Source organism: Echinops telfairi, unplaced genomic scaffold, assembly GCF_000313985.2.
Source record: "Echinops telfairi isolate 266 unplaced genomic scaffold, ASM31398v2 ScPeMD7_7458;HRSCAF=8496, whole genome shotgun sequence".
Taxonomy (NCBI): Eukaryota; Metazoa; Chordata; class Mammalia; order Afrosoricida; family Tenrecidae; genus Echinops; species Echinops telfairi.
In genome coordinates, this window is record NW_022111358.1 from 22,131,059 (window position 1) to 22,155,913 (window position 24,855).

At 45.8% G+C, this 24,855-nt stretch overlaps 1 protein-coding gene across 2 annotated transcripts in view; it reads left to right on the plus strand.

The window, feature by feature from the left end:
• CA10 (carbonic anhydrase 10) overlaps positions 1–24,855 on the plus strand; it is a 599,575-nt gene that overhangs the window by 240,739 nt on the left and 333,981 nt on the right. For both annotated transcript variants that reach the window (XM_004707037.2, XM_045299855.1), the window contains one exon: positions 20,405–20,547. In XM_004707037.2, coding sequence (XP_004707094.1) covers positions 20,405–20,547 — 143 coding nt within the window. The remainder of the gene's footprint in view (positions 1–20,404; positions 20,548–24,855) is intronic.

A 24,855-nucleotide genomic window follows, 5' to 3' on the forward strand; every position in this document is an offset into this window, starting at 1 on the left:
GTGTGTGTGTGTGTGTGTGTGTGTGTGTGTATCTTTCTTGACTTCTTTCCATCCTTAAGCCAATGCTATCTTGGGGTCTGCTTTTTGATTTTTTGCCCTTTGGGTGAGGTTGTTCTATGTGGTAGTCTCTTATTTATGCTTGGTGAGTGTCGTTCTTCTGCCTATACTGGGTCAGCAAGGATATTTTTGTAGGGCTGGGTTTCTTCTAATGCATTCTTTGAGTTTTTCCTTGTCTGGGAAGACTCTTACTTCTCCATCTATCTTGATCTATAATTTGGCTGGGTAGAGTATTCTTGGGTTTGTGTTGTTCAATTATTAAAATATGTTACTCCACTCTCTCCTTGTCTTCACAGTTTCTGCTGATAGGTCTGAGCATATTCTTATTTGGGAACCTTTATATGTGATTGCTTGTTTTTCCCTAGCTGCTCTCATGATTTTCTCATTTTCCTCAAATTTGGATAGTTTAACTATCATGTGCCTTGGTTCTTTCTTCTTGGGATTCAGTCTAGCTGGTGTTCTTTCAGCTTTCTGAATGGTTGTCTGGTTTTCATTCATTAAGCTGGGGAAGTTTTCCTCCAAGAATTCTCTCACAAGTGTTGCAGTTGACTTCTTTGATGTGTCTTCCTCAGTTAATCCAATTATTCTGATGTTTTTCCTCTTCATAACGTCAGATATAGCTCTTAGGTTTTCTTCAGCTTCTCTGATGACCTTATTAGATTTTTGTTCATGTTTGTGAAAGCCTGCTTGACTGTCCTCCAAGTCACTGGTTCGGTGCTCTGCTTCCTTTAGTTGATTCTTGAGGTCTGTGAGTCTGCTACTGGTTTTTGTTATCTCCTCCCTAAGCTCTTGTTTTTCCCTTTGGTGTATGGACTTTTATCTCCTCTATCATTTCATCCTTTTTCTGTATTGTTTCCCTCATATCCTGTATGACTCCAAGTAGCATTCTGAAAATTTCTTTCTGTGGCAGCTCAGTGTCTGCTTTTATGCATGCCGTTAGGTTCAGGACATCTTCTGCCATTGCCTTTTGTTTCCCCTGTTTTTTTGTTGAGGTTGGTGGGGCTGATTGCTGTTTGCATTGTGTTGGTTTAGAGGCACCAGTTGCCATTTTCTAGGGAGTTTGAAGAGCGCTGGTTCTCTCTGGGAGACTCATAGGAAAGATTCTTTGAACTGCCTGCAGCTAATTTCACTAGGGAAGTAGCCTACCACTTTATCCTCCTGTGACTTCACTCTCAAGGCGAGTGCCCCAAGAGGTTGGTGGGTTGCCTGCCTTGGTGTAGAATACTGCGAATGGTGGGTGGAATTGCCCTGGCCAGGTAGATCACTGCGGAGGCTGAGCAGAGGTTCCTGCAGCAGCTTGGAATGTTGGCGAGTATAGACCGAGCTGCCTTAGGCCGTGTGAGGCACTAAGGTAGGTGGGAGGAAATTCCCTCAGTCATGTGGGCCCACAGAGGAAAGATAGGAGCTCTCCCAACCACACAGGCAGGAATTCCCCGTAAGAAGTTGGGCGGAGTATCCTCTGGTGGAGGTCAGCTGGGTTTTTCCCAGACTCAGGCTATGCTGCACAGGGTGGAGCTCACCTAACTGGGTGTGGGGCAGACGCAAATGCCTTAGGCTAAGGGGAGTGGTCTGGAGGTCGGCAGTGGTGTGTGAGAGAACAGGGAAGAGACAAAGAGGAAAAAAGAATAAAAAACTAAGTCTGCTGAGACTGGGGTGGGGGTGGGGGTGAGGGGCGGAATAGAGAGAAGAAAGGGAAAGAAAAGTAACAATATAGTTGAGCCCTGATCCCTGCCTGTGGGGCTGCAAGGGTTTAGTCCCTGCCCTGAGGCTGGCGGCGGCAAGCTGTGGCTGTGTTGAGATTAAGCCTCCGTACCTGCTCCAAATGGTCCTGGCTCCGAGATAGTGATGGGCTAAGGTCAAGCCCTAGCCAGCCTCCACTGTGGTAAGCCAAAAGCCCCCAGCCCCTCAAAACCTTGTGAATCTGTGCCTACTTTTCTTTATGATGCTCCTCCTGCAACCCGACAGTGTGGAACTGCCCTCTTAGTAGCTCTCCTGGTTTGATTTCTGCAGAGTTCCTCTGGTATGTGTTACTCAGTTGCCATCTTCCCGGAAGTCCTCGGGCCACCCTTGCTTTTAAATGCTTAGGACATACCATACTCAGGGACACTGAAATTAAAGAAAACGTTCAGAGTGCTTACTGGCTGACTCGTGAGATCTTCCAGTACCCCTCCTGTTTCTCACTGCACATGTCCTTACTCATCTGCTTCCCTTCACTGGCAGCTCCTTGGTCTTGGCATCTGTGAAACCTGGAAGTATTAATATGGTCTTCTAGCCATTGCTTTCAACTCATTCATTCCTATCGAGTACAGCTTTGGTGGCATAGGAGTCATGCTTGGGGCTGCTAACCATTAAATAAGCTGTTCCAAACCACCAGCTGCTCCATGGGAAAATATTGAGGCTTTCTACAACCATAAAGAGGTACAGCTTCGGAGACCCATGGAAGTTCTGCTTTGTCCTGTAGGGTTGCCGTGACTTGGAATCAAGTCAGTAGCAGTGAGTTTGTTTGGTTTGATCCTGGTCTTTGTAATTTCCAAAAGATGACTTGGTTCAACCATGTAAGTAAGGTGTTTGTGGCCCACCAAGGGGATTAGAAAACTTGCTCAAAGCACCAAAATGGTGCATCCCACCTTTGTGAGGATAGAATATGCAAATAAGGAATATAGAACCCTAACAACGAGATTTGTTCATTGTGTCATCCCCTAGGCTTAAACTGAGCCATCCCAGAGGTGTACGAGAGAGTCCTCACTACCGTCAATCCAGTGTAGTGAGAATCAATCCAGGAGAGAAGAATGGCAGAGTGTGTCACTTGGACCTAAGGTTCTTGTACTGAGTACCTCCTAGACCCAGGAAACAGAGTTGTAAGTCCAGAGACAGTGAGAAACCATGGCAGCATATCCCAGAAATGGGTAGGAGTTGGTAGAGTGAGTAGACTTCCTGACCTATGGAGGTGTGTCTGGCAACTTATTTGTGGAACTGAAGATCTTTCTAACACTGGCCCTCACAGGGCAGAAGCCAGACTGGTCCAAACAGCCTTGAGAACCAAAGGGCTAATGACTGAGAGGTTGATGGCCAAGGAGAGGCTTGCTCAACTGGAAAGTCTGAGAAGAGCCGTCCTCACCCAACAACTGTATCCTTTATCATTTCCTGGTCTGGAGCAGGACATTAGGCTTGGTAAAGTTGAGGGCCAGTAAAAAGGAAGAAGACCCTTAATGAAATGAATTAACACAGAGACTTCAAAAGTGGGCTCAGACCTATCAAGGAATCTCACGTTGGTCGATGGTGCAGACAAGGCAGTGTTTTTTTCTGTTCCTCATAGGGCCCCTATGGGTCAGCACCAACCTGGCATCACCTAACAGCCTCAGCATCTTAAGGACAGTGAGTTGTTAAAGTTTGACCATCTCAGAAATCCAATAGGGCAGTTCCACTCAGCTCTGTGGGGTTGCTGTGGGTCAGGTTGACTAAATGGCGTGACGTTGATGTTTTGGTTTGAAATTCCTTGGCTTACTTTCTTCACGATATACAACCAGTACCACTCTCCTCCTCCAAGTTAGTCCCAGTGGTTATATGCTTTTTCCTTGGCATTTGCTGTTCATGCCCCTGCCAGTGTCCTCTTTGCCGCTGAGTGGCTCTCAAAGCTGACGGGATGCAGTTTTTATCTACACTTTAACTGGGTCACATGGTATCCAGACACATCAGCCTAATCAATTTATTTGAAGTTGAGGAGGTAGGAATAATGAATGGATTGGTTTATGGACACACATTGAGATATTGTTCTCTTTTTGGTTTCAATTCCCAGCTTCAACAAAGTAGTCTGACATTTTATCTGATAAACCAGTAATTGCAGGGGCAGGGAAAATTACCACACAAATGCCATCTGATAATGCCATTGTTAGGCTAAATCTTAAAACTCAGACAGACACACAGGGCTTTGTACCCATAGAACCCTGGCTGTGGTTTCTGCCTTCTTGCCATCTTAATTCACACTGACTTTAATCCTCAGAAAATGAAATACTGATCAGAGAATCTTGACAGCCAGTCATTGAGCTCAGTTCTGGGTTGTGTCTGAGGAATAGGTGAGAGCAGGATGGGCGTTGGGCAGTTGGACCTGGCTTCGGATGGGGTGTACTAGTTGCGTGTTCTTGGTTCTGTTTACTCAACGGTCCAAGATTCAGTTCCTCAGCTACCAGATGAAGGACCAAGATAAAGCCCATCTTAGGTGGCTATACTAAGTCTGAATGATTTGATAGAAAGCCACCTTCTTCCCATCTCCCACGAATGACACAACCTGTTAGTCACTCGATAACTGGAAATGGTTGCTGTGTTGTCACTGTTATTATCGTTTGACGCACACAAATATCCAGTGAAGAATATTTTGCTATGATCCTAATTTTATATTTGAAGAGGCTGAAGCTCACGAGAACAAATGTTTGCCTGAAAGGCACGTCTCAGAGAAGATGTTGTTAGGGGCTGTGGAGTCTGTTCTGACCCTTTGGATAGCAGAACTAAACAACACCCAGGCCAGCGCCGGCCTCACAGTGGTTCTTATGTTTGAGCCCATTGCTGCAGCCACCATGGCCCTCCATCTTCTCGAAGGCCTGTTTCTTTTTCTCTGCCCCTGGATTCTCCAAGCATAATGTTCTTCTCCAGGGACTGTCTCTCCTGATAGCATGTCCAACGTACAGGACATGAAGTCTCCCCATCCCTACTTCTAAGGAGCATTCTGGTTACACTTCTTCCAAGACAGATTTGCTGATTCTCCTGGTGGTCCATGGTACTTTCAGGATTCTTTGCTAGCAGTCTCATTCACAAGCATCGATTGTTTTTCCGTCTTCATTCTTTGGGCACGGAGAGCTAAGAGCAAGGGATCTGGAACCAGACGGAGTGTGTTTGAACCTCACCACTGGCTAGTTTTGTCATTGTCATAGTTATCTTCTACTACTAAAACAAATAGCCTACGTGGCCGGCTTTATCAAACAGAAATGTATTATTCTGGGAGGCTAGAAGTGCAACTACAGAGTGCTGAGTGTAGGAGGAGGCTGTCTCTCTGCCAGCCCCAGGGAAAGGCCCTTGTCTCAGCTGACCTACTCTGGGGCAATCTTTATGGGCTTGATGTCTCTCTGTCTGGTCTCTACTTGCTCTTATTATATCTTGTAAGAGATCCACACAAGACATACCTTCCACTAGTTCTATCACATTAGCATAGGACTGTCTCATTACCGTAAGAAAGATAACTCATTCCCAAATGGGGAAATAACCATAGACAGAGGTTAGGGTTTGAAAAACAGATCTTCAGGAGTAATGTGGGGGACAAAGTTCAATTCTTAGCAGTGAGCTTGGACTTCATCCTCCTCTGCCTCTTAGTCCTATAAAGACCCGAAGAACCAGGAGACCAATGAGGTCTACCCCTTAGCCATTTCAATGCACTGCGACATAGAAAACACATCTGATACATGGGAAGCACTGGGTGAATGGTGACTGTTATTAAAAGAGCTGGGGCTTGCACCCAGTTTGACTAGCCCAAAATGTCATGCCGTTTCCATTGCCCTGCACCGCCTTGCCCCAGTCAGCTTCTCTGCCTGTGCTTTGTATTGGGACCCCAAGGCTGGCAGAGTAACATATACCCCCTGAGTGCTCTCTGAGAAAAAGGACAAGCAGCATCCATCTGATCCAAGTACATAGTGACCTGAACACAGGAGGATGGGCCAGGTAACCCCTACCAGTCTTACCCCCCACCCAAGAATATGAAAATGGTGTAGGACGCCTAGCATCACTTATAAACAAACTCACGGCCACTGAGTGGATTCTTACTCATAGCGACCCCCTATAGGGTTTCCGATGTACATCTGGATGGGCGCCGAAAATCTGAACTTTTTCTTTTGTGGTGGCTGGTTGGTTCAAACTGCTCACCATGCTATCAGGGCTCCTTGATGTGGAGAGGCGTATTTAATGATTTCCATCGTGGTGGCAGAGGAAAATGGCAAGGGTTTTTTGGTTTTTGGTTTTTATTAGAAATCCCGATCTTACAAACTACCATCAATGTCACTAGACTCAAAACAGCATGATGTTGACAAAGGAATAGACAAAGACTAAGGTGGAACAATCTAGTAAGGCTAGCGGCAAATTCAGTATACATACATGGAAACGCAAGATGTGATCAAAAGTAGCATTTAATTTGGGAGGGAAAGGCAATTTGTTTAATAAAATGTGCTGGCCTAATTTATTTTTTTACCTGGGAAAAATCTTAGTCCTTGTATTTGAGCAAATACAAATACTGTACTTAGGTTTTAAAGATGAGAGTATAAAATCTATAACAATAAATATATTTTAAAAACCTTTAGAAGAATACTTATATAATTTTGTGTTCAGTGATACCATCTTGAGCAAGAGAAGAAATCCTGAAACTTTATAAAGAAACAGATCAATAAATGCTATCATATAAAAGTTTTAAAAGCCTGCTATCACACAATAGTAAACACAAGGATAAAAGCAAGAGGATAGACTAAAAGGAAATATTTCTGGCACATGACAAAGGACTAGCGTCTCTGTAATTCAATGATCAGATCAAATTGATGGTACAAGGAAACAGCTCCGAGAAAGGATGTGAAGAACACCATCCAAACAGACATGTAAATAACATGAGCATTCAAGAAGATCCCTAGCCTCAGCCTCAGTCAGGCAATGGGCAGTACAACCACCAGACAGCACTTTCTCTGTTAGTTTGGAAGGAAGGCATAAAAGGAAAGAGAAACTGGTCCAGTGGTTAAGCAATCAGAAGCTAACGGAAAGGCCACCATTGCAAACCCATCAGCCACCTTTGGAGAGAAAGAAGTGTGGCCATCTGCTTCCTTAAAGATTACAGACTCGGAAACCCGATGGGTCATTTCTACTCTGTTTTATTAGGATCACTATGAATCACAATTGATTTGCTGGCAGCAGGCTGTGTTTGTTTGTTTTTTCCCTCTGGGGATTGTAGGAAAATGAACATTTTACATATAGTCGATGGGAGTGTTCATTTTCATAGGCACTGCCAGCATCTTTTAAAGTCACCTAGCAGCATCTCCTAAATAAAGCCTGCACATAGCCTTGACTCAACAGTATGATTTGTATTGATCACTGAAAGAAACTAAAGCATCCGTAGAGAAAGGTGTGTGGCTGAGGCAGTGCATTGCAACGTTGATCTTCATGCCTAAGTAGAAACAACGTGTTTCCTTGTGTTGATTCTGACCCAACCCTACAGGACAGAGTAGAACCATCCCCACAGGGTTTTCGTGAACACAACCTGTACAGAATCAGACTGGCACATCTGTCCCCTGGGAGTGGCTGATGAGTTAGAACCACTGACCTTTGTGTTCGCAGCAGAGTGCTTAACCACAGTGCCATCAAGACTCCTTAAAAATAGCCTTTCAAGGAGGTCATGGTTGAGAAAACTAAAGTGCACTCAAACTATGGATGTTCAATAACTTCTATATGAATGAGCAGCTCTATTAAGTGTTGACTTGGAAGGACATTCATGATATAGTGTTATTTAAAATACATATGTGTGTGTGTGTTTCTGTCTATTTGTACAAGTCCTTGTGTATTAGAGTTATCTTAGACTGGCAGCGAATCTGGAGTAAATGGAGTGAAAGAGACTGAATAAATTGCTCACATTGGTTACCTCAGGGGCATCAGTATTAGAAAGAAGAAACAGGTGATTAGCCAAGCCAGTTACTGCCTGCCGGCGACCCCATGGGCACAAGAGTAGAACTGAGCTCCCTAGGGTTCTCCATGGCTGACCTTTCAGAAGTAGATCACCAGGCCTTTCTTCTGAGGGGCTTCTAGGTGAACTCACACCTCCAAGATTCCAATTAGCAGGAGAGCCCACTAACTGCTGGCACCGCTCCGCGACTCCGGGAGATGATGGCCTCTTCCCTTGTCAGACCTGTTCCTTGCTCGGTGTTTTATCACACATGCATTACTTTGCATATTTGTAAAGAAAATGGATCTCAAATTCTGATCCCTTTACTTCCTGCAATTATGACCTTGGGAAAGTCACCTAACTTCTGTGCCTTAGGTTCCCGCGGGTGCAGAATAATTCATGATCACGTGAACTCACAGGACTGCAAGCGAGAGAAGAAACGTGGACTTTTCAACCCAGAGCTTATTCGTGGTGGCGATCAAGAAACAGGAACTCCCCCTCTCCCTCAGGGGCTGGGCTTTGAGGGGTGCAAATTCATCATCACAGTGAAGCTGAGCGCATGGAGGAGTATGAGGCTGCTGTACAAAGAGCAAATCCAGCAACTTCCAAATGCCAAGTTTGGGGAAGCGATTGTTCTTTGGAGTTAAAACCTCCATTTCACTGCTCATTTGAAAGTTACAGATCCAAGAAATAATTGCACATGGCTCCTTAAAAGGATGAAATTAAGTGGCCAGTCCTATGACCTCAACTGCTGCCTGCGTTCTTGAAATAGGCTCAGTTATGTGGGCATCTGAAAGCTGCGCCTCCTCCCCTGAGGCTTTACTCTGGGTTGGTTGGGATGCTACAGAGGTGAAACCACAGTTCTGTTGGCTAGGCTGCGTCCCACCATCTTCACACTCAACTCTTTCTCCAACTTTTATGGAATACTTATTATTAGACTAATAAACTGATAGGACTTTTATGAACACATTCTAGACCCTAATCCTCCAACGGCACCATGAAATGGCTCTCTTCCATTTTACAGCCACATACACGAAAGGGGTCACTCATTGGACTGCTAACTTGAAGATCATCACTTCTAAACCACCATCCAGCTCTGCTAACGAAGGGTTTTCCACTCCCATCAAAAGTGGAGTCTCAGAAACTCACGGGGACAGTGCTTCCCGATCCTGTAGGTAGGAGTCAGAATGGTGGTGTGTTTAATGACAGCGTGGCCACCTGCTCGAGGTTCTGTGGTGAGAGTGTGGTAATTGGGTCATGGCCTTTCTCCTGAACAGTAATAACTCTGAGTTGGAGAAGTCAGAAGAGCCAGTGATTGAACTTCTAGCATAAGAGTATGTCAAATTCCAGTGGTAATTCATCTCAGGTGCGAGCAATAGCATGCCTTCCTGTGTAGGACACGTACAAACAACGCTGCAGCAGCAACAGCAAGGGGAATCTTACGTTTTTTAAAGTAGTTACAAGATTATTTTGTTTGTGTCACAACCTCAATTCATACTTTCATGAAGGCGTACCCTTGAGAAAAGGGTTTTGGTCTGCCCTCTCCCCTCTCTAGGATCTGACCTGGTGATCTAGTAGTGTTCTAACGGAAACATCGCAAGTGGATGGCTTTAGCAAACAGACATGTATTCTCTCTTAGTTTAGGAGACCGATGTTTCAATTCAGATTGCCGTTTCAGGGAAAGGCTTTTTTCCTCCGTCACCTCACAATGGAGGAGGAACATCCTGGTCCCCTTTCAGCGTCTGTGGATGGGGCGTTAGGGAGGTTGTCTTGTGCCTTGACATCAGTTTCGCCTGAGTCTAGGAGGTTCCCAGCACAAGGGCCTTCGGTCCAAAGAAGATGCTCCACTCCTAAATCTTCTTTCTCTGAGAGAGTAAGTCTCTCTCTCTCAACTCGCTTCTCTCTCTTATAAAAGTTGATCCAGGCCATGCCCAGGGGAACTCCCCCTATGTCAGATCAGAACTGAGGGCTTAATGGTGTGACATGCCACCCTAATCTCCTCAGATTATTCCATGGGAGGGTGATCACATCATTACCTAACTGCCATACCACTGAGAATTGTGGCCCAGGCAACTCGACACGTATTTTGGGAGATACAGTTCAATCCAAGGTGGGAGTTCATGTGTCCATACCTGTGAGAGATTTCCACGTGTTTTCTCATGTTTTGCAGTAGTTGTGCTCTATAAAGTCACTGTAAACATTTATGGACCCACGGCTCCTAGAGGACACATGGAGAGTGAGTCGGGGAGCCCCTAGTCAGGACGTGTTTCTCATCTGCCCAGTCCCCTGTTCTAGAGGGTCACTCTGAGCCCGCATCGACGAGATGGCAGCAAGTTTGATTTCTGGTTTTGGACGAGCACATGACCTTGTTGCATATGCATTTTATTTCAAGACCCAAACCAAACCAAGCCTACTGGTGTCAAGTCCATTCCACTTCGTTCTGACTAGAGGGCAGAGCAGAACTGCCCCACAGGGTCTCCAAGGCCGTACATCTTTCTAGAAGCCAGTGGTCACCTCTTTCTCCCGTGGAGCAAAAGTGAATTCCAGTGGCTAACCTTTGGGTAGCAGCCTAGTGCTTTGACCACTGCACTGCCCACCCGCTTATTTCAAGACACCTGATTTAATATTGTTAATATATGTATAATAAACATGTTATTGATTAGATTATCTGTGCATGCCTATATGTATTTCTTTTCACTCATTAGCACCAACCTCATGGCCAGAAGTACTATAGCTCATGGTTGAAGGAAGTTGTTACGCCATATGTATTTCCTCTGCGAGACCTAACAATGCCTGACGTTATGCCAGCACTAAGCTATTTTAAACAGTGACATCACCAATGGGAAGAATATGTGTGGTAGTCACCTAATCTGGTGTTAATTTAAGGATTAGGAGAGTAAGGGTGGAGTCTAGGCTGTCAATCTGGAGATAGCCAATGAGACTTCTGTATGGGCATGGCCTTCTCCTGAGAATTCTGGGAAATGTGGTACTTCCTCCTTAGAGGCGGAAGATACCTCTCTATCTCTGCTACTCCCTGGGAGACATTGCAGAAGACAAGCCACATGGATGCAACCAGACCTTGGAAGCCAGAGAAGCCACAGAGGGACCCCTGCCAGTGTTGAATGCTTACAACGCCACTGGACCCAAGGACTTTCTACCCACTGGCCTGTGATCATCCTGTATTTGGCTTCATTGCATGTGTTTCTTGGGTCTGAAGAGGACTTTATAGATTGGTATCAGACATATGGGCTAATATCAGACTTACGGCCTTGGACTGGACTGGGTTGGGATGTTTTCTCAGTGTTCAATTTCTCTTGTATATAAACCTCTCCCTTATATACATATGCATATTTATGAATTTGTTTCTCTAGTCTACCCAGACTAACACAACATGGCACGAACTCGACCTTGTAAAAGACGCATGTTGACAGTATGAGAGCTAAGTCGGAGGCCCACCATGGTCCCCCTCAGCTGAAAAGTGCACTTCACAAAGTGCACTTCACTAAGTGGCTCCATTTTTTTTGCCCTCTGCTCCTATCTGCACATGCCCGCAAAGGGACCCATGTTGAGTTGGGGATTGCAAATAAATTTCAGCAAATAGGTAAATCTGTAAACATGAAACCCATGTAAATATCTCTTAGCTTGCCTCTGAGGACATTTGATTGATCTCTCTGTCCTTAGCCTGTTGGGGGCAGGCACTCCAAGTCACTGTTTTAGATGCACGCACAGATCAATGATGATGTGTTACATAGGACCTTTGAAACCCCTCAAAGGTGCTTAGGGGAGAGAGTGGGGAGTTCTAGTGAGAGGCCCTCCATGTAACATGAGAGTTCAGATGGTGGAAGAAGAAACCAGCAGCAAAGAGGTTAGTTTGAAAGGCCAATCCCCCTCTGAAATAAATCGGAAATCGGAAAGCGCCCAAAGCCTGCAGCAGAGGGTATTTTAAACACACTCATTAATAATGGCTCAAAGTGGCGATTTATTACGGTGAGACCAGGGAAAAGGACAGTAAATCAGTACTGGTCAGAGAAAGAGCAAAGGAAAGATATGAGTTCTTACATAAAATGCATCCGTATGCTTTATGACCTCACAGTAGAGAATGCTATATTGAAGTAGAAGGCTTTATTTGTAGGATTGAATTCACTGAAGATATGCTTTATGCCCAAATTAATTTTGCCAACTTTTTTTGCTCCCTTTGGCTGAAAAGTCGGGAACTTAGTTTCTTGAGAGAGCAAGACAAGATTGCCTAGACAGAGCTACTCCAAGAAAAATGCCTTGGCTTCAGATGATGCCATGGAAAGCACTAGTGGGTTCCTAGGAAAATGCGATTTTATTGGCACGTCTGTTGAAGAGAAGAGTTTTTAAAACCCCTCAATTAGTTCTGCTTTTGAGATAGAATTTAAACACACCCAAAGCAATAGGATTACATTCGTATAAAAATCTACATTCCCAACTCTTGCTTGAGAACCAATTTGTGTTCCTTTTTCAAAATACTCCAAAGATAATCACACTCACTTTTGGCTGTATTCCAGCCAAAAAGATGTTGCGTTTTGATTTATAAAAACGGTGCTCACGATACTCCATGGTACTTCCTTGTCTAAAACCCCAGGGGCTTCGCATTGCACTTGGAGTGGCTAGAAACACCTGACCAGGATCTGCACGGCCTTGGTCTACACGGCCAGTCTCATCTCACTTTTGTCTTCACGTGGTCTTTCATGTAAAAGTGATCTAGCTGCTTCACGACTTGAGACCTGCTGTTCTCCTCTGGCCGTTCCCCTGCCGTTCTTCAGGAGCGACTTCTTTCTATTGTTCTTCTTAGATTCTGGTAGTTTTCACTGCCTTCAAGAGACCACCCCTGACCATTCCACCAAGGCCATCTCATCCATTTCATCCATCCCATCCAGTTGTTGACTGGTCCTTTGTCAACTCCATGATTGCCGTCATGTCCAAGCCCATAGTTGTGGCGATTGTGCCAGAGCATCTCCCTAAAGGTCTCCATGGGCCTGATGGGCACCCTGCTCCACTCACCAGCCTCTAGCAATTGTCTCCTCCTCTGAAGAAAGATAGGATGCTTGGTGAACTGCAGGGTCAGCAAGAGCCGGGATGCCTGCAGTGAAGCGGGTTGACACAGCAGCTGCAATGATAGGCTCAAAATAACAACACATTTGGAGATGGCACGGGCCTGAGCAGCATTTTGCTCTTTGGGACACAGGGTCACTATGAGCCGGAACCAACCAGAGAGCAGCTAACACAGCGGGCCGGCATGCCTTTCTTCCTCTTCCTGGAAACGCGGTGGAGACCTGCCATCAGCGACCCTGCTGGGATCTGAAATATGGCGGCACCATTTATAAAATCATAAGAACATCCATGCCATCAAACAGGACAAATCGACAGATGCTGGTGGCATAGTAGGACCTTGGTCATATTTCTGTACGAATTATCAGGGCCACGCCTAGTTCCTAGCATATAATAGGCTGTCAGTAAATGTTTCTGAATTAAGTGTATCATGTTACGCCAGGATATAGCTCTTTCTCATGAGCTATATGAGTTAATTCTATGTAGTCATCCCCCGACCCACCACCTCATCTCTGCAGTGTCTTCTCTGCCAGGAGACATTAATAAGGCGGGTGCCTAAGAACCTGACACTGGAACATCTAGTCCAGGATCAATATGTCATCTTTGAAAATCTTATCACTGAATATTGATGACATTGATTCTTCCAATTCCTGCTCTTCTGATCTGTGCCACGCTTTGGTGAGGGCTCTGTGGTTTTGTCCATGGTTTGCCAAGGTGTGTTAATAAACTGAACGTGGACTTTTTGTTGCATCAATTTTGAACAAGTCATGCACATGTTTTCCTTCTGGTTTGCCAAGGCTCACGTTGTAAGCTGTTGAATTCCCAGAGTCCCGGAGCGTCTCTCATGGTTCACTGGACCCAGAGCCAAGAGACTGTTTGGGATTTGTCTTTTATAGTGAGATGGAAGGATTGCCTTGGGAAATGTTTTGGCAAGATAACACGTAGCTGTGATGCAGCAGTTAAGTTCCATTGTTTAGGCTCTGAAAATTAATTTGCAGAAATGTGCGGGTCTGTTGTCTGTTCTAGTTTATATGTAAATTAGGAAATTGTGTGAAAAGGATGCCAAGGATGATGGGGCGCAAACATTTCAGACTGGTTCTCCATTAATGAGTTAGAGTGATTCCCATTCAATTTTTCCTTATGCCATTTACAATTTTTCCCCTCAAAAATAAGTTGTGTCAGTTAAAGTAGGAAAAGTCACAGTATTAGCTGGTAAACCATAATAACCAATATAGTTGTTTTTTTTTAAATAAATACTTAAAAATTGACTCACAGGCCAGGGTAGCCACGGAAGCAAACGTATGGTTTGAGGGAAGAATAATTCATCAACAAGCATCAAAATGTGGAAAAGACGCATTGCTTCAGCATTCTGCAATCCCACCTCGCCTCTCATGGGTGACAGGACTGGAGATAAACCAGGGGTGGGATTCAAATGATTCAACAACCGGTTCGCTGTCCTGATGACAGTTTTCAGTATTAAAAGGTGGCATCCTGAAAGGTGGTTTATTTTTTCATACAGTTAATACCTAAATGAAAACAACAAAAGATGTACACGACACTAGATGATAAGAGTTTTAAAATATTAATGAAAAATAAAATAAGACCTGACCCAAAACAATAAAGCTGATCTGTAAGCTATTTCCGTATTGCTTCTTGGTAGGCGTCCTCGCTTGGTATCTTCTTCGTGTTCCGATCCAGGCATCACTGGCGGTGTGAGTTCTCCCCAGCCGCCTTGCACCGTAGGACTAGGAGCCCGTGCCTTTAGAGGTAGACCAGTGAGACCGTAGTCACTGCGCTTGATGGATTCGAAACAGGCGACTTCTCTTCTCTGAACATACTATGTTCCTCTTTGAAAAACCCCTTTCTGCTTCTGCTGCACTTAGAGTAGTTGTTCTGACAATAATTTTAGCTCTTTGAACACTTTCAGGAATTGCATAACTCCCTAATAGTATCTCATGGGAATTTGGGGCACAATGCAAAGCTGAAATGGATGCCAGCCTGTCACCATCGGATTGCTCGGCACTTTCTCTTTCTCTTTTTGCTTACTGAACTAATAAATGCAAGAGAATGAAAATGTAGTAATTTATCAAAAGGATTACGGCTTTTATGAAATGAATAAGTAAGTGTTGTAAGCAGAGTTCCGCTGACTTTTTTATACCTGTGGACGAAAGGTGACTGTGGGTGCTTAGAACAGAGCAGAGGACTGTTCACAAAGCAGAAAGAATGTGAATGTGCGGCTTCCACGTCGGGCGCCCGTGCCCACCTTACAGAACCAGGACCCCGAGTACAAGTGCTATTTTCACAGTCGGTGCGCAGAACTCAACAAAACTCTCTATCTGTTCTGCTGCCCCGGGGCGACTGACAGGCTCCCACCACTGCCATACACGTGAGGGTTTGACAGTATGGACGGGGCATATCAGAATAAAGGGGACAGCTGAGCGCTCTGGGCAAACCGCGTTCTTACTGTAACTGTGGAGCTTTGGTCTATCAGTAACCTTCGCTCTGCCCGTATAGACAGGCTGCTCGCTCTCGTGGCCCGGTCAGCGGCGCTCCTCCAGACCTGACTTCACGGCCTTCCTTCCAAACATCTCCCGGCGACGCGATGCCTCCGTGGTAGATGCTTCCTTTCCATGAGGGAGACCTGGGCGCAAATTCTAGCCATTACATCTCATTACAGCCTCCATCTGTGTGTCGGTGGAGGTTTCTCTCTTGCCTGGATGCTGAGAAAGTTCCAGGGTGGCTTCCAGAAGGAGATGGGCTAGGGAGCAACACCTGGTGATCGACTGACAAAAATTAACCAGCGGCAACTTTCTGGATGCAGAAGCAGTCATGGAGGCGGTGTAGGACCGGGCAGCCGTGGGTTGTGCATGCGGTCCCCAGGAGTCAGAGGCCAGCTTGAGGATGTCTTACAATGACGACCCCACCCATGAGATGACGTTGCATTTGCAGACCTGTTCCGGGCCCATTCAGGTGACACCTGCCATCCCTGGACTCGCTTCAACACATTCCTTGTTGCCTGCGTCTCCCTGCACTGACCTCTCTTTTTGTCTGGACGCAACCTTATCCAGTCCAGCCAGCCCCTGGTCATGGTTTCTGAGCAGTTCCCATCCTGGACCAGGGATAGTTGGCCCCACCAAGTCTTCTCAAGGCCCATGAGCATCCTCTCTTGCCCTTCTCCCACCCAGGCCATTCTGGCAGCTTCGCCACCTAGCTGCATGGTGCTTGTAAAATCCTTGCTCTATTTGGGCCAGTCGGCTCTCGACACCATCAACTGAAACCCTGGAAATTCATTTTGACTGGACAAGACATGCCACTGCTCCTTTTGACTCGCCAACATAGAAACAGCAGCCAAAGGTTCGCGATGTCCAGGGTAGCAATTAACCCAAACGCTCTGGCTACCATCGTCTGCTCAGGATGGCAGCCTGCGTGGGAGGCAGGAGGAGTGTTCAGGGCAGTGGACAAGCAGAGGACTAGAGCCCTTTAGTCCTGGGGTCTGCACCTCTCTCTGCCTCTCCCAGGCTACGTGACCTAGCCCTGATGAATTTGCCTTTCGGGGTTGTGGCCTTCATTCCATGTATACATTTGGAATGAGTGATCCCTAAGGTGGTTTCTACCTCTGAAAGGCTATTAATTTACAGCTGAAATATAATCAGCAACTCAGTAAATAAACTTCGATGGAAAAGCCTCCAGGAGTGGTGCTAATAAGGACACAGCTGAGCAGGGGGAGAGTGTTTCTCGATTGGGCCTCTGTTGGCTGAGCAGGTGGTTAGAACCACACACGTAGGCCTTGAGAGTGAAGTGGGAATATAAAACTCTCAAACCATTTGTCATAACGAATCCCATGCCCAATAAATGCAAAGGCAGATGTTCGCATAAAGTTTTTGCAGTTTGTGTTTTTGTGGGGGACTTTTGGGTGTGACATTTATTGGAACGACACAGCAGCAATTTGCCTGCCCATCTTGCCCTGTCACAGCAGTCTCGCGCTTCATTTATGGGCTTGGAATTATTTTTGTTAATGATTTTCATGGGAGTAGATGAAAGACAATGTGTACCAGCTGTCACTACATTTATCACGCAGCTGCTTCCCAGGGAAGACCCTCCCACCCCACCCAGACATGATAGGTGTCCGGTTGTCAAAAATAAGGAGCCCTAGTGGCCTGGTTGGGTAAAACGTTGAGCTGCTAACTGCAAGCTTGATGGTTCAAACCCACCAGCTGCCTTGAGGATGTAAAGTGAATCTAGCCGCTCCCCTAAAGAATTTGTGTTTTTTACATGTTGCTGACTGTATATCAATTTTTCCCCTACCAAATGATTTTTCGTGTTAAGACTTGGCCTTGGAGTCTGCTGATACAAAGGTTGGGCTCCCAGCAGCTGACCAGCCTACCGTCAAATTCCTAGAGCAGCCCCTCTGTCGGGATCTCTTCCCTGTCCTGCAGATTGTCTCCTCCAAAGCAGTCTTTCCATCCTGGAAACAGCCCTTGCTAGGATGGGGCTGCCTGCAGGATGTGTGTGAGCCCAGGCAGAAGGGGTTCATCTGGCCAGGCTCTCAGGTTTGAATCGCCCACCTGTGCAGATGCAACGGGGCAGATGTCAGAGAGCTGCAGGCGCAAGGCCCTCACTTGGATGAGACAGGTCCAACTGGCCATGCCAGGGCAGTGTATACCGCACCCACACCATCTTCCCATCCAGCTGCATGTGGGGCCTACTTTGGGTGACTGGCTCTACCTACCATGAAGGCCAGCCCATGGTCCAGCTGTGGCTGTGGACACACAGCCTTTGAGCCATCCTATCACTGGCCTCCAGGCAGCATCTCTGGGTGCAGATTGGCTACCAGTGACTCCACAGCTCATTGGTTTGTCCACACGCTGTCCCCAGAGCAGCCACCCCGTTTCAGTTATTACCATGGCACTGCCAAACTCCATCCAGGAGGTCTTCTACCTTCTACTGGGCTTCTACCTTTCTTATGCAAATAAGATCTGAAATAAACATTTTCGGACTATGGAATGAGGGTGAATGGGACAGTCACATCTGGGAATGTCAGTAGACGGGCATGGTGTATGCCGGGCCTCACTATGCCGAACTTCTCTGACATGACTGTCATCTCCGTGCATTCTGTGTGTGGGTGCATTGTGTGTGTGCCGAAGAAAAATACGATCATTCCCATCAGTGCCGTGACTGCTCCGAGCCACCCTCACACCAGCCACATTCAGATGCATCCCTGACCAAGAAGGCTAGGATGGTGCCCTGATGAAGCCTTATTTTCAGGATCAACGGGAAAGGATTGAGGAATACGCATAGGATTCAGTCCATGATTTCGGGAGCGGGGAGAAGCAGCTGAGGAAGGGGGAATTTGTGTTTCATCAAGTACCCTGTGAATGCTAGACCTTTCGCTAACGTAATTTTGCTAGGATATGGTATCTTTGAGAGAGGCTGAATGGTTTGCAGCTATAGCTCAGTACAAACGATGGTGAGAAAGAAGAGCGTGCCTCTTCCCCGTCTGTCTCTTCCTCTGTGACTCGGGCCAGGGCTCCCTCCCATTTCGAGCACCAGCGTTATGACAAGAAGGCCAACTGACACACTCTACTCTAGAAGGAATACACCGCCAGAGGCGCATCAGCATGAACTCAACTGAAGTAGAGACCCGCCGTATTTGACGATGAGACTTCTTTTATATCGGTATGGGCATATTTCTCTAGGAATCCAAGGAACTTGTTTTTAATACTTCTCTCACTTCTGTTCAGTGGTTGCCTGCATCAAGAGAGCCCTAGAATCATGTGTTTAGATGGGACACAAGGTACCACCCAATTATTTTACTCGTTCTCTTGGGTGGTCTCTGACAAGTATCTACTAGATTGCTCTCTTGCCTGAGTTGTACCCATGGCAAGAGGAAACAAAGACTGCTGCAAATTCAAGGCAGTTCACTTTGCACGGGGTTCCCGAGAGGATAGGGCCACTGATGAAGTTGGGACTTGACCTTGAGGCTCATCTTCTCCAGGACTCCCACTGGCCCTACTGCAGCCTTCCGGGCCCGCTGAGTCCCGTAACACACTTGAGTTAGTCTGTCACTAATCTGGTAATGGTGCTTGTGTTCTTCCCAGCCCATTCCTGCACCTTCAGGGCCTACCCCGGGGTTGGATACACACTAGAAGTTCACTGTCGACATACTGTGTGTAGAGGGGTGAAAGAATGATTTCGTCATCAGAGGATGAATGAATGACTGTGGAAGTCTCAGGGCTTCTTTGGGACTGCTGAGAGGGGGAGAGGCAGGAAATAGCTCTAAGCTCTGATCTTTGCAGACATCAAATGAGTATGCAGACTCCCTTCCACTCCGTTCACTTTCTTAAACGAAGAAAATAGAACCAGCCACTGGCGTAGAACTTTATGTGAAGATTTTGTTTTTGTTTTTTAATTTGACACTGAAAGCGGCTGGAGGATTTTCCTTTTGAGAGTGGCACTCGGTGCTCACTGGCATTCTTTCTGCCCGTCAAATGAACACGTTCCTCAGCTGCTGGTACAGTAGGCGAATGACCCAGTGCTGGACCCGAGACAGGCCGAGTCCAGTTGCCAAGCTCCCATCAGGCACTGATTGTGGACCGTGAACATGCCTCACTCCCGCCTGGACAACGCACAGGCCCTCACCTCCCATAGGTCACATGCTGCGTTCTCGGAAAACATCCAGATGCCTCATAGGCTCCCAAACATGCTTGGCCTCACTGGCTGCTGTTGAACGGATTCCAATACGTAGCAACCTCTCAGGTGGGGTAGAGCCCCCCTGTGGTTTTCCAGAACCATGACTCTTGAGAGAAGTGAAACCCCGTCTTTCTCCAGAGGAGCCCCTGGTGGCTAGCCCCCCAAGGGTAACCCACTACAATAGCAGGGCTTCTTTTCCAGAAAAAAAGAAGTCCTCAGTGCTCCCCTGGCAATTAAAAGGCTTTTTGCCATAGCCCGTACTTCAGGCTGGAACATACGTGTCTGACGTTACATCGTCCCTGGATCGCTCCCGCATTGTCCCCAGGGCGCAGTCTTCCTGCACTGTGGGCCACGGTACTCCAGGTAGACTCCTAAGGGCCCTGAAGGGTCGAGTCGAGTGGCTCCTGTCGGTTTCTGAGGAGCAGAAAGCCTCCTCTCTCTCAAGGCTGGCGGCTCTGAATCGCAGACCCTGTGGTTCGCAGCCCAGTGAGTAGTGCGCTATGCTGCCAGGGTTGCTGGCCATCAGAATTAACTGGGTAGCAGTTGGTTGGGTTTGGGTTTGGCTCTAGCCAACTGGGAAGACAGAGCACTGCCTCAAGCATTGTTAAATATCTAGTATCACTTGTATATGCTGACCTCGCTGCATGCATCTGTCTTTCCATTTTTAAAGTATGCATGCTAACTGTACAGGAAAGATGGACCTAGCACGACACAATCCAACCCAAAGAGACGATGGATGTGAAGATCGAGAGAACTTGCAAATGCGGGCCTTGGCAATCCCAGGGCTGTCTAGGAGGGACACGGGCCATGTCTCCCTTAGTCAAAAACGTTGATTTTTTCCCAAAGTCTGTATCAGGGCTCGCCGGCCTGCCTCCCCACCTAACCCTGCGCTTTCTTTTCTAGTGCCTTCGTTCTGGGGACTGGTGAACTCCGCTTGGAACCTTTGCTCTGTGGGGAAACGGCAGTCGCCGGTCAACATCGAGACCAGCCACATGATCTTCGACCCCTTTCTGACACCCCTTCGCATCAACACAGGGGGCAGGAAGGTAAGCAGCCTCCCGGCGTCTAGGGTGCAGCAGAGGAGGAGGCTGGCCCCTCCACTGCTTTGAGAACCAGTTCTTCACTGTCTGCCACGACTTTGTCTTTCCACCTGGGGATACCGCCATCCTCAGACTTGCTGCCAACCAAAACAATGACATCGAAATTGTTCTTTTTCTCCGTAGGCAGCCAAACACTCATGTTTCTAATTATTCCAAACCCCTTGTGGGGGGGGGTTGCCCGAAGTCCTATCCCTTGGTACCCCGTGAAGGTGGGAAAGCAGGATTGCCTTTTCCAGTGCATACCATGCTGCGGAAAAAATCACCCCTCTCAGGTGCTTCTGACTGGAGCGTCTTTTGACCTCAACAAAGAGAGAGAGAGAAATTAACAGGAGTAAAATTAGACGTTTGTCATCCGGGGAGGGAATACAAACAAAGAACAAAAAAATCACTTTGGATGATTTATAAGAAAATCAATAATTAATTTTCCAAGGGGTGTCTTGCTGGCTAAGAGTGGTAGCTCCTACCCAGAAACGCTGAGTTCTGCTTTGGGAGTCTCACCTCTGTGTCCCCCCTCCTTCCGTACCCCCAGATGTTGAGCTCTTCCTCACCCCGGGGAAGGGCAGCCTGCCCAAAGGGTCTGCACGGAGAGAGGCCTCCAATTGCTCTTGCTGGTTCAATTCTATTTGGCTTACATTTTATTGTTGAGGAGATTGTTGAGCATGGAAAGGGAAGAAAAAACACCATGCTTGGAAAATTGTATTTGAAGGTGATTTAGTTGTTGCGAGCTCCAGAGGAATGGAAAATCATTTGTGTGCAAGAAATTGGGGTTAAAATGATAGACAACTTTTGTTATTGCTGGCGGCTCCTCTGCAGGGCTGAGGCTCCTTTGGTCCCTGGGCTCTCCTCCCCTTCCACCTTCTATTTGCCACACTTGCTACTGGTTTGTAATGTATCTTTTCCCCTTTTGACACATTGGAATTTTTTCGTACCACGTAATTGTCACACACACCAAAAAAGGAAAAAAGAGAAACGAAATAAAAAGCAGGAAAGAAACTAAAGATATTTCAAAGAGTTGTTCGTGACTGACTTGGATCATGAAGGAAGTTGTAAAAGCTGTTGGCTGCGATTAGTTATTTAGCTGCAAAATCATTATGTGCTGGCTTGAATGTGATTTCAGAATCATTTCTCTCTCTCTGGGTAGGAAGGTCCTATGTAGGTCATTTAGTGTATTCTGGATCTAGAGGAAGCCTGCTTTCATGATTTCCCCATCTGCTGTTATATTTTTACCAGCCATACAAGGACCTCGACATGGGTGAGACATATACCTCTCTATAAAGGCATACAGTTCTTTTGAAGCCACGATCATGTCTTCAGCGGTCAGAACTTTAAAAGGGCCAGTTGTGCTTTTGACTAAAAATGTAATAATTCTTTCTTTTTTCTGGTGGAGGACCATGGAAGGAATGATTGTATTCTAGGCAAAAAGACAAGCAGTGAAAAAGCTCGTGGCAGAATGGGGTTTGGGGCCTGAACTCCAGAAAGTTCCTGACAGGTGTCCCGCAGGACTGAAGCACAGCAAGCACAGGTGGGCAGTGGGAAGGACAAGAGGACGGAAGGATAGTAAGGAAGGAAGGACCAAGGCCAGACCTTGAGGTTGTGAGTTACAGCAAGTGTTGAAAGGTTAAAAATAAATGTATCTTTAGGGAAGGGTTATCTTGGGAGTTCAATCAGAAAGCTGGCAGGCTAACACAAATAAAGGATATTTAATTTTCATTTTCCATCAGATACGCAAAAGGAAATGTTGGTATTGAAGGGGAAAAATTAAAAATGAGCTCCACGACAGCTTCTCCCTAAAATTGAGGATTGCCTATTGTTTAAAAAATCACACATAAGCTGTTGTTGTTTTTAAGCAACTGACTTTTTAAAAAATCTTTCCAATTCAGTAAATTGTACCTGATCCAAATCAATTTTGAAATGCATTGGCATTTGGACTGCTGGAAACATTTGCTTTTGACAATGTCAATGTTTATATCGGGCACAATTTGTGTTGTCAGATGTTTGAAGAGCTGAGAACAGTCTGATGGTTGCCTTCACATTTGAGAAAGGTGGAAAATTAAATGTAGATGGCGAGAGGATAAACTGGCTGGTAATGGAACAATGGGAAACTAGTGGGTTGGTAGCTAAGCCCTTCCTTGGCTGCTCACCAAAGGCCCGAGGTCTCCAGTCAGTAGCTTCTCTGGGCGAAAAAGATGTGGCAGTCTGCTTCCATAAGGATTTGCAGCCTTAGAAACCGAATGAGCAAGTTCAGGCTCAGCTCTACAGTGATGGGTTTGGTTTTTTTCAGATGAAATGAAACATCATGTAACGTGTAAACTTGATAGACAACAACCAAATCATGTTTGCAAACGTTGTAAAGGTGATGTTTAATGAGATGAAGTCTTATTTTTGGAATGAGGATGCAAATAGCTGCCTTGAATTTAGTTTTGCTGTGAAGAAATATGGTTTGCATGCTCAGAAGCTTTCGAAGCCACCCTGCAGCACAAAAAGGTTCTGCAGAATTTGGGATGAGTGCCACGTTTTTAAGTCTGAAGTCAACTGGATGGCATCATGGTCAACGCATCCTACTTGGTGTGTGCTCTGTGTTCCATTTTTATCCATGCACAGATTTCCTGCTGGTGCGGGAATGTCCCTGCTGTCCACATCCAGGAGACAGCTCTGCCCTTGCCCCTGATGTGCATACCTGCATTTGTTTGCATGTACTTTACTGCGCATAGGGATCATGGGATGGGGTAAGGGCTTTTCTTGGCATGGACTAGAGTCAAAGTCAAACCTGAACTCAAGAACAACAAAGAATATTAATTAATAGATGGTAATCAAATTACCCAGTATCTTGGAAATAATAGAGAATATTCATTTTTCCTGAGCAGTGAGATTTTTTTTCACCGTGTAAGTTGCTCGTTTTGAATGATAATTTTTTGCAGTGCTCGTGTGTTTTGTGCTTACGTGTGGCGGGGTATTTTTTTCATCCAGTATTCCATAGGTGACTCTTGCAGATAAAATACAAAATAATTCTATTTATTCAATGATACATTTTAAGGTTGGGTTCCATATAGACATAAGAATTCTAACCAATTGTCTAGTCTTGCTTGCCATTATTTAATCTCCAACACGGTGTGTGTGTGTGTGTGTGTGTGTGTGTGTGTGTGTGTGTAATTCAAAGAGGGTAAACATAAAAGTGCCTATTAACGCATTCTAGATGAGTATTCCTCCCTAGTCTCAGATCATTTGCAGTTTCTTCATATGCACACAGCGCAGCGAAACACCACCTGGTCCTGCGCATCCACAGTGGTTCCTCTTTTCGAGGCCGTTGTAGCCACTGTGTCCGTGCTGCTTGTTGAGGGTCTCCCTCCCTCCCTGTGGCTGTCCCTCTGCTTCACCAAGCATGCTCACTGATACGGCAATGAAAGCAAAGCGTGAGAAAAGGACTCCTGAGTGAAATACAGATACAGCTCCCTTGATCACATCAGTACAGTAATTCCTGCAAATACCTGTCTGCCACAGGTGGAGCCCGGAGATGTGGAGGTTAAAAGGTGAGTTTTGCTTTCATGGGGAGATGTAGTCCACAGAGTCTCTGTTGATCTAAAATATCCAAAATATGAAAGAATTTATCAAAATTGAATCTAAAACCCATGCTGATCCCACCATTTTAACCAACAATTAGCTTGGGCATTCTTCTTTACCTTTTCATTCATTAGACAAAATAGACATCTCAGTAATTAGGGACAGGAAAACTGGTCATACTGTGTTACGTGTACAAAAGGACGTGTCTAAAATTACCCACTAAATGATCCCCATTTTGTTGGAAAGATTCCCATAATATACATAGAAATGGTGCCCGTGATCTGCATAGAAAAGAATAAGGATAATACTGTTTTCTTTCTACTTCTTTGAATGTTCTCTATTTTCTGTGATAGGTCTTTATTAATTCTTCAATCTGAAAAAAACACAAAACATCTATTGTTTTAGAATTTATCTTTTCCATTCCCACTTAAGGCCAAAGTATGAGGGAATTTCAAAACACTTGTGGTGAAAAGCTTATTACCTTTTCATTCCATTTTTCCACAAACTTTTCAAAACCCCCTGGTCTCCTTGGTGTTGGTAGATGTTATATTAGTCTGCGTACTTTAGAGAAACAAATCCCCAGAAACTCATGTATAAGAGAGAGTTTTATATAGAGGTTAAGTGTGCATCTAGAAAACATCCCAACCCAGTGCTGCCCAAGCCCACAAGTCCAACATTAACCCATATGTCCAACAC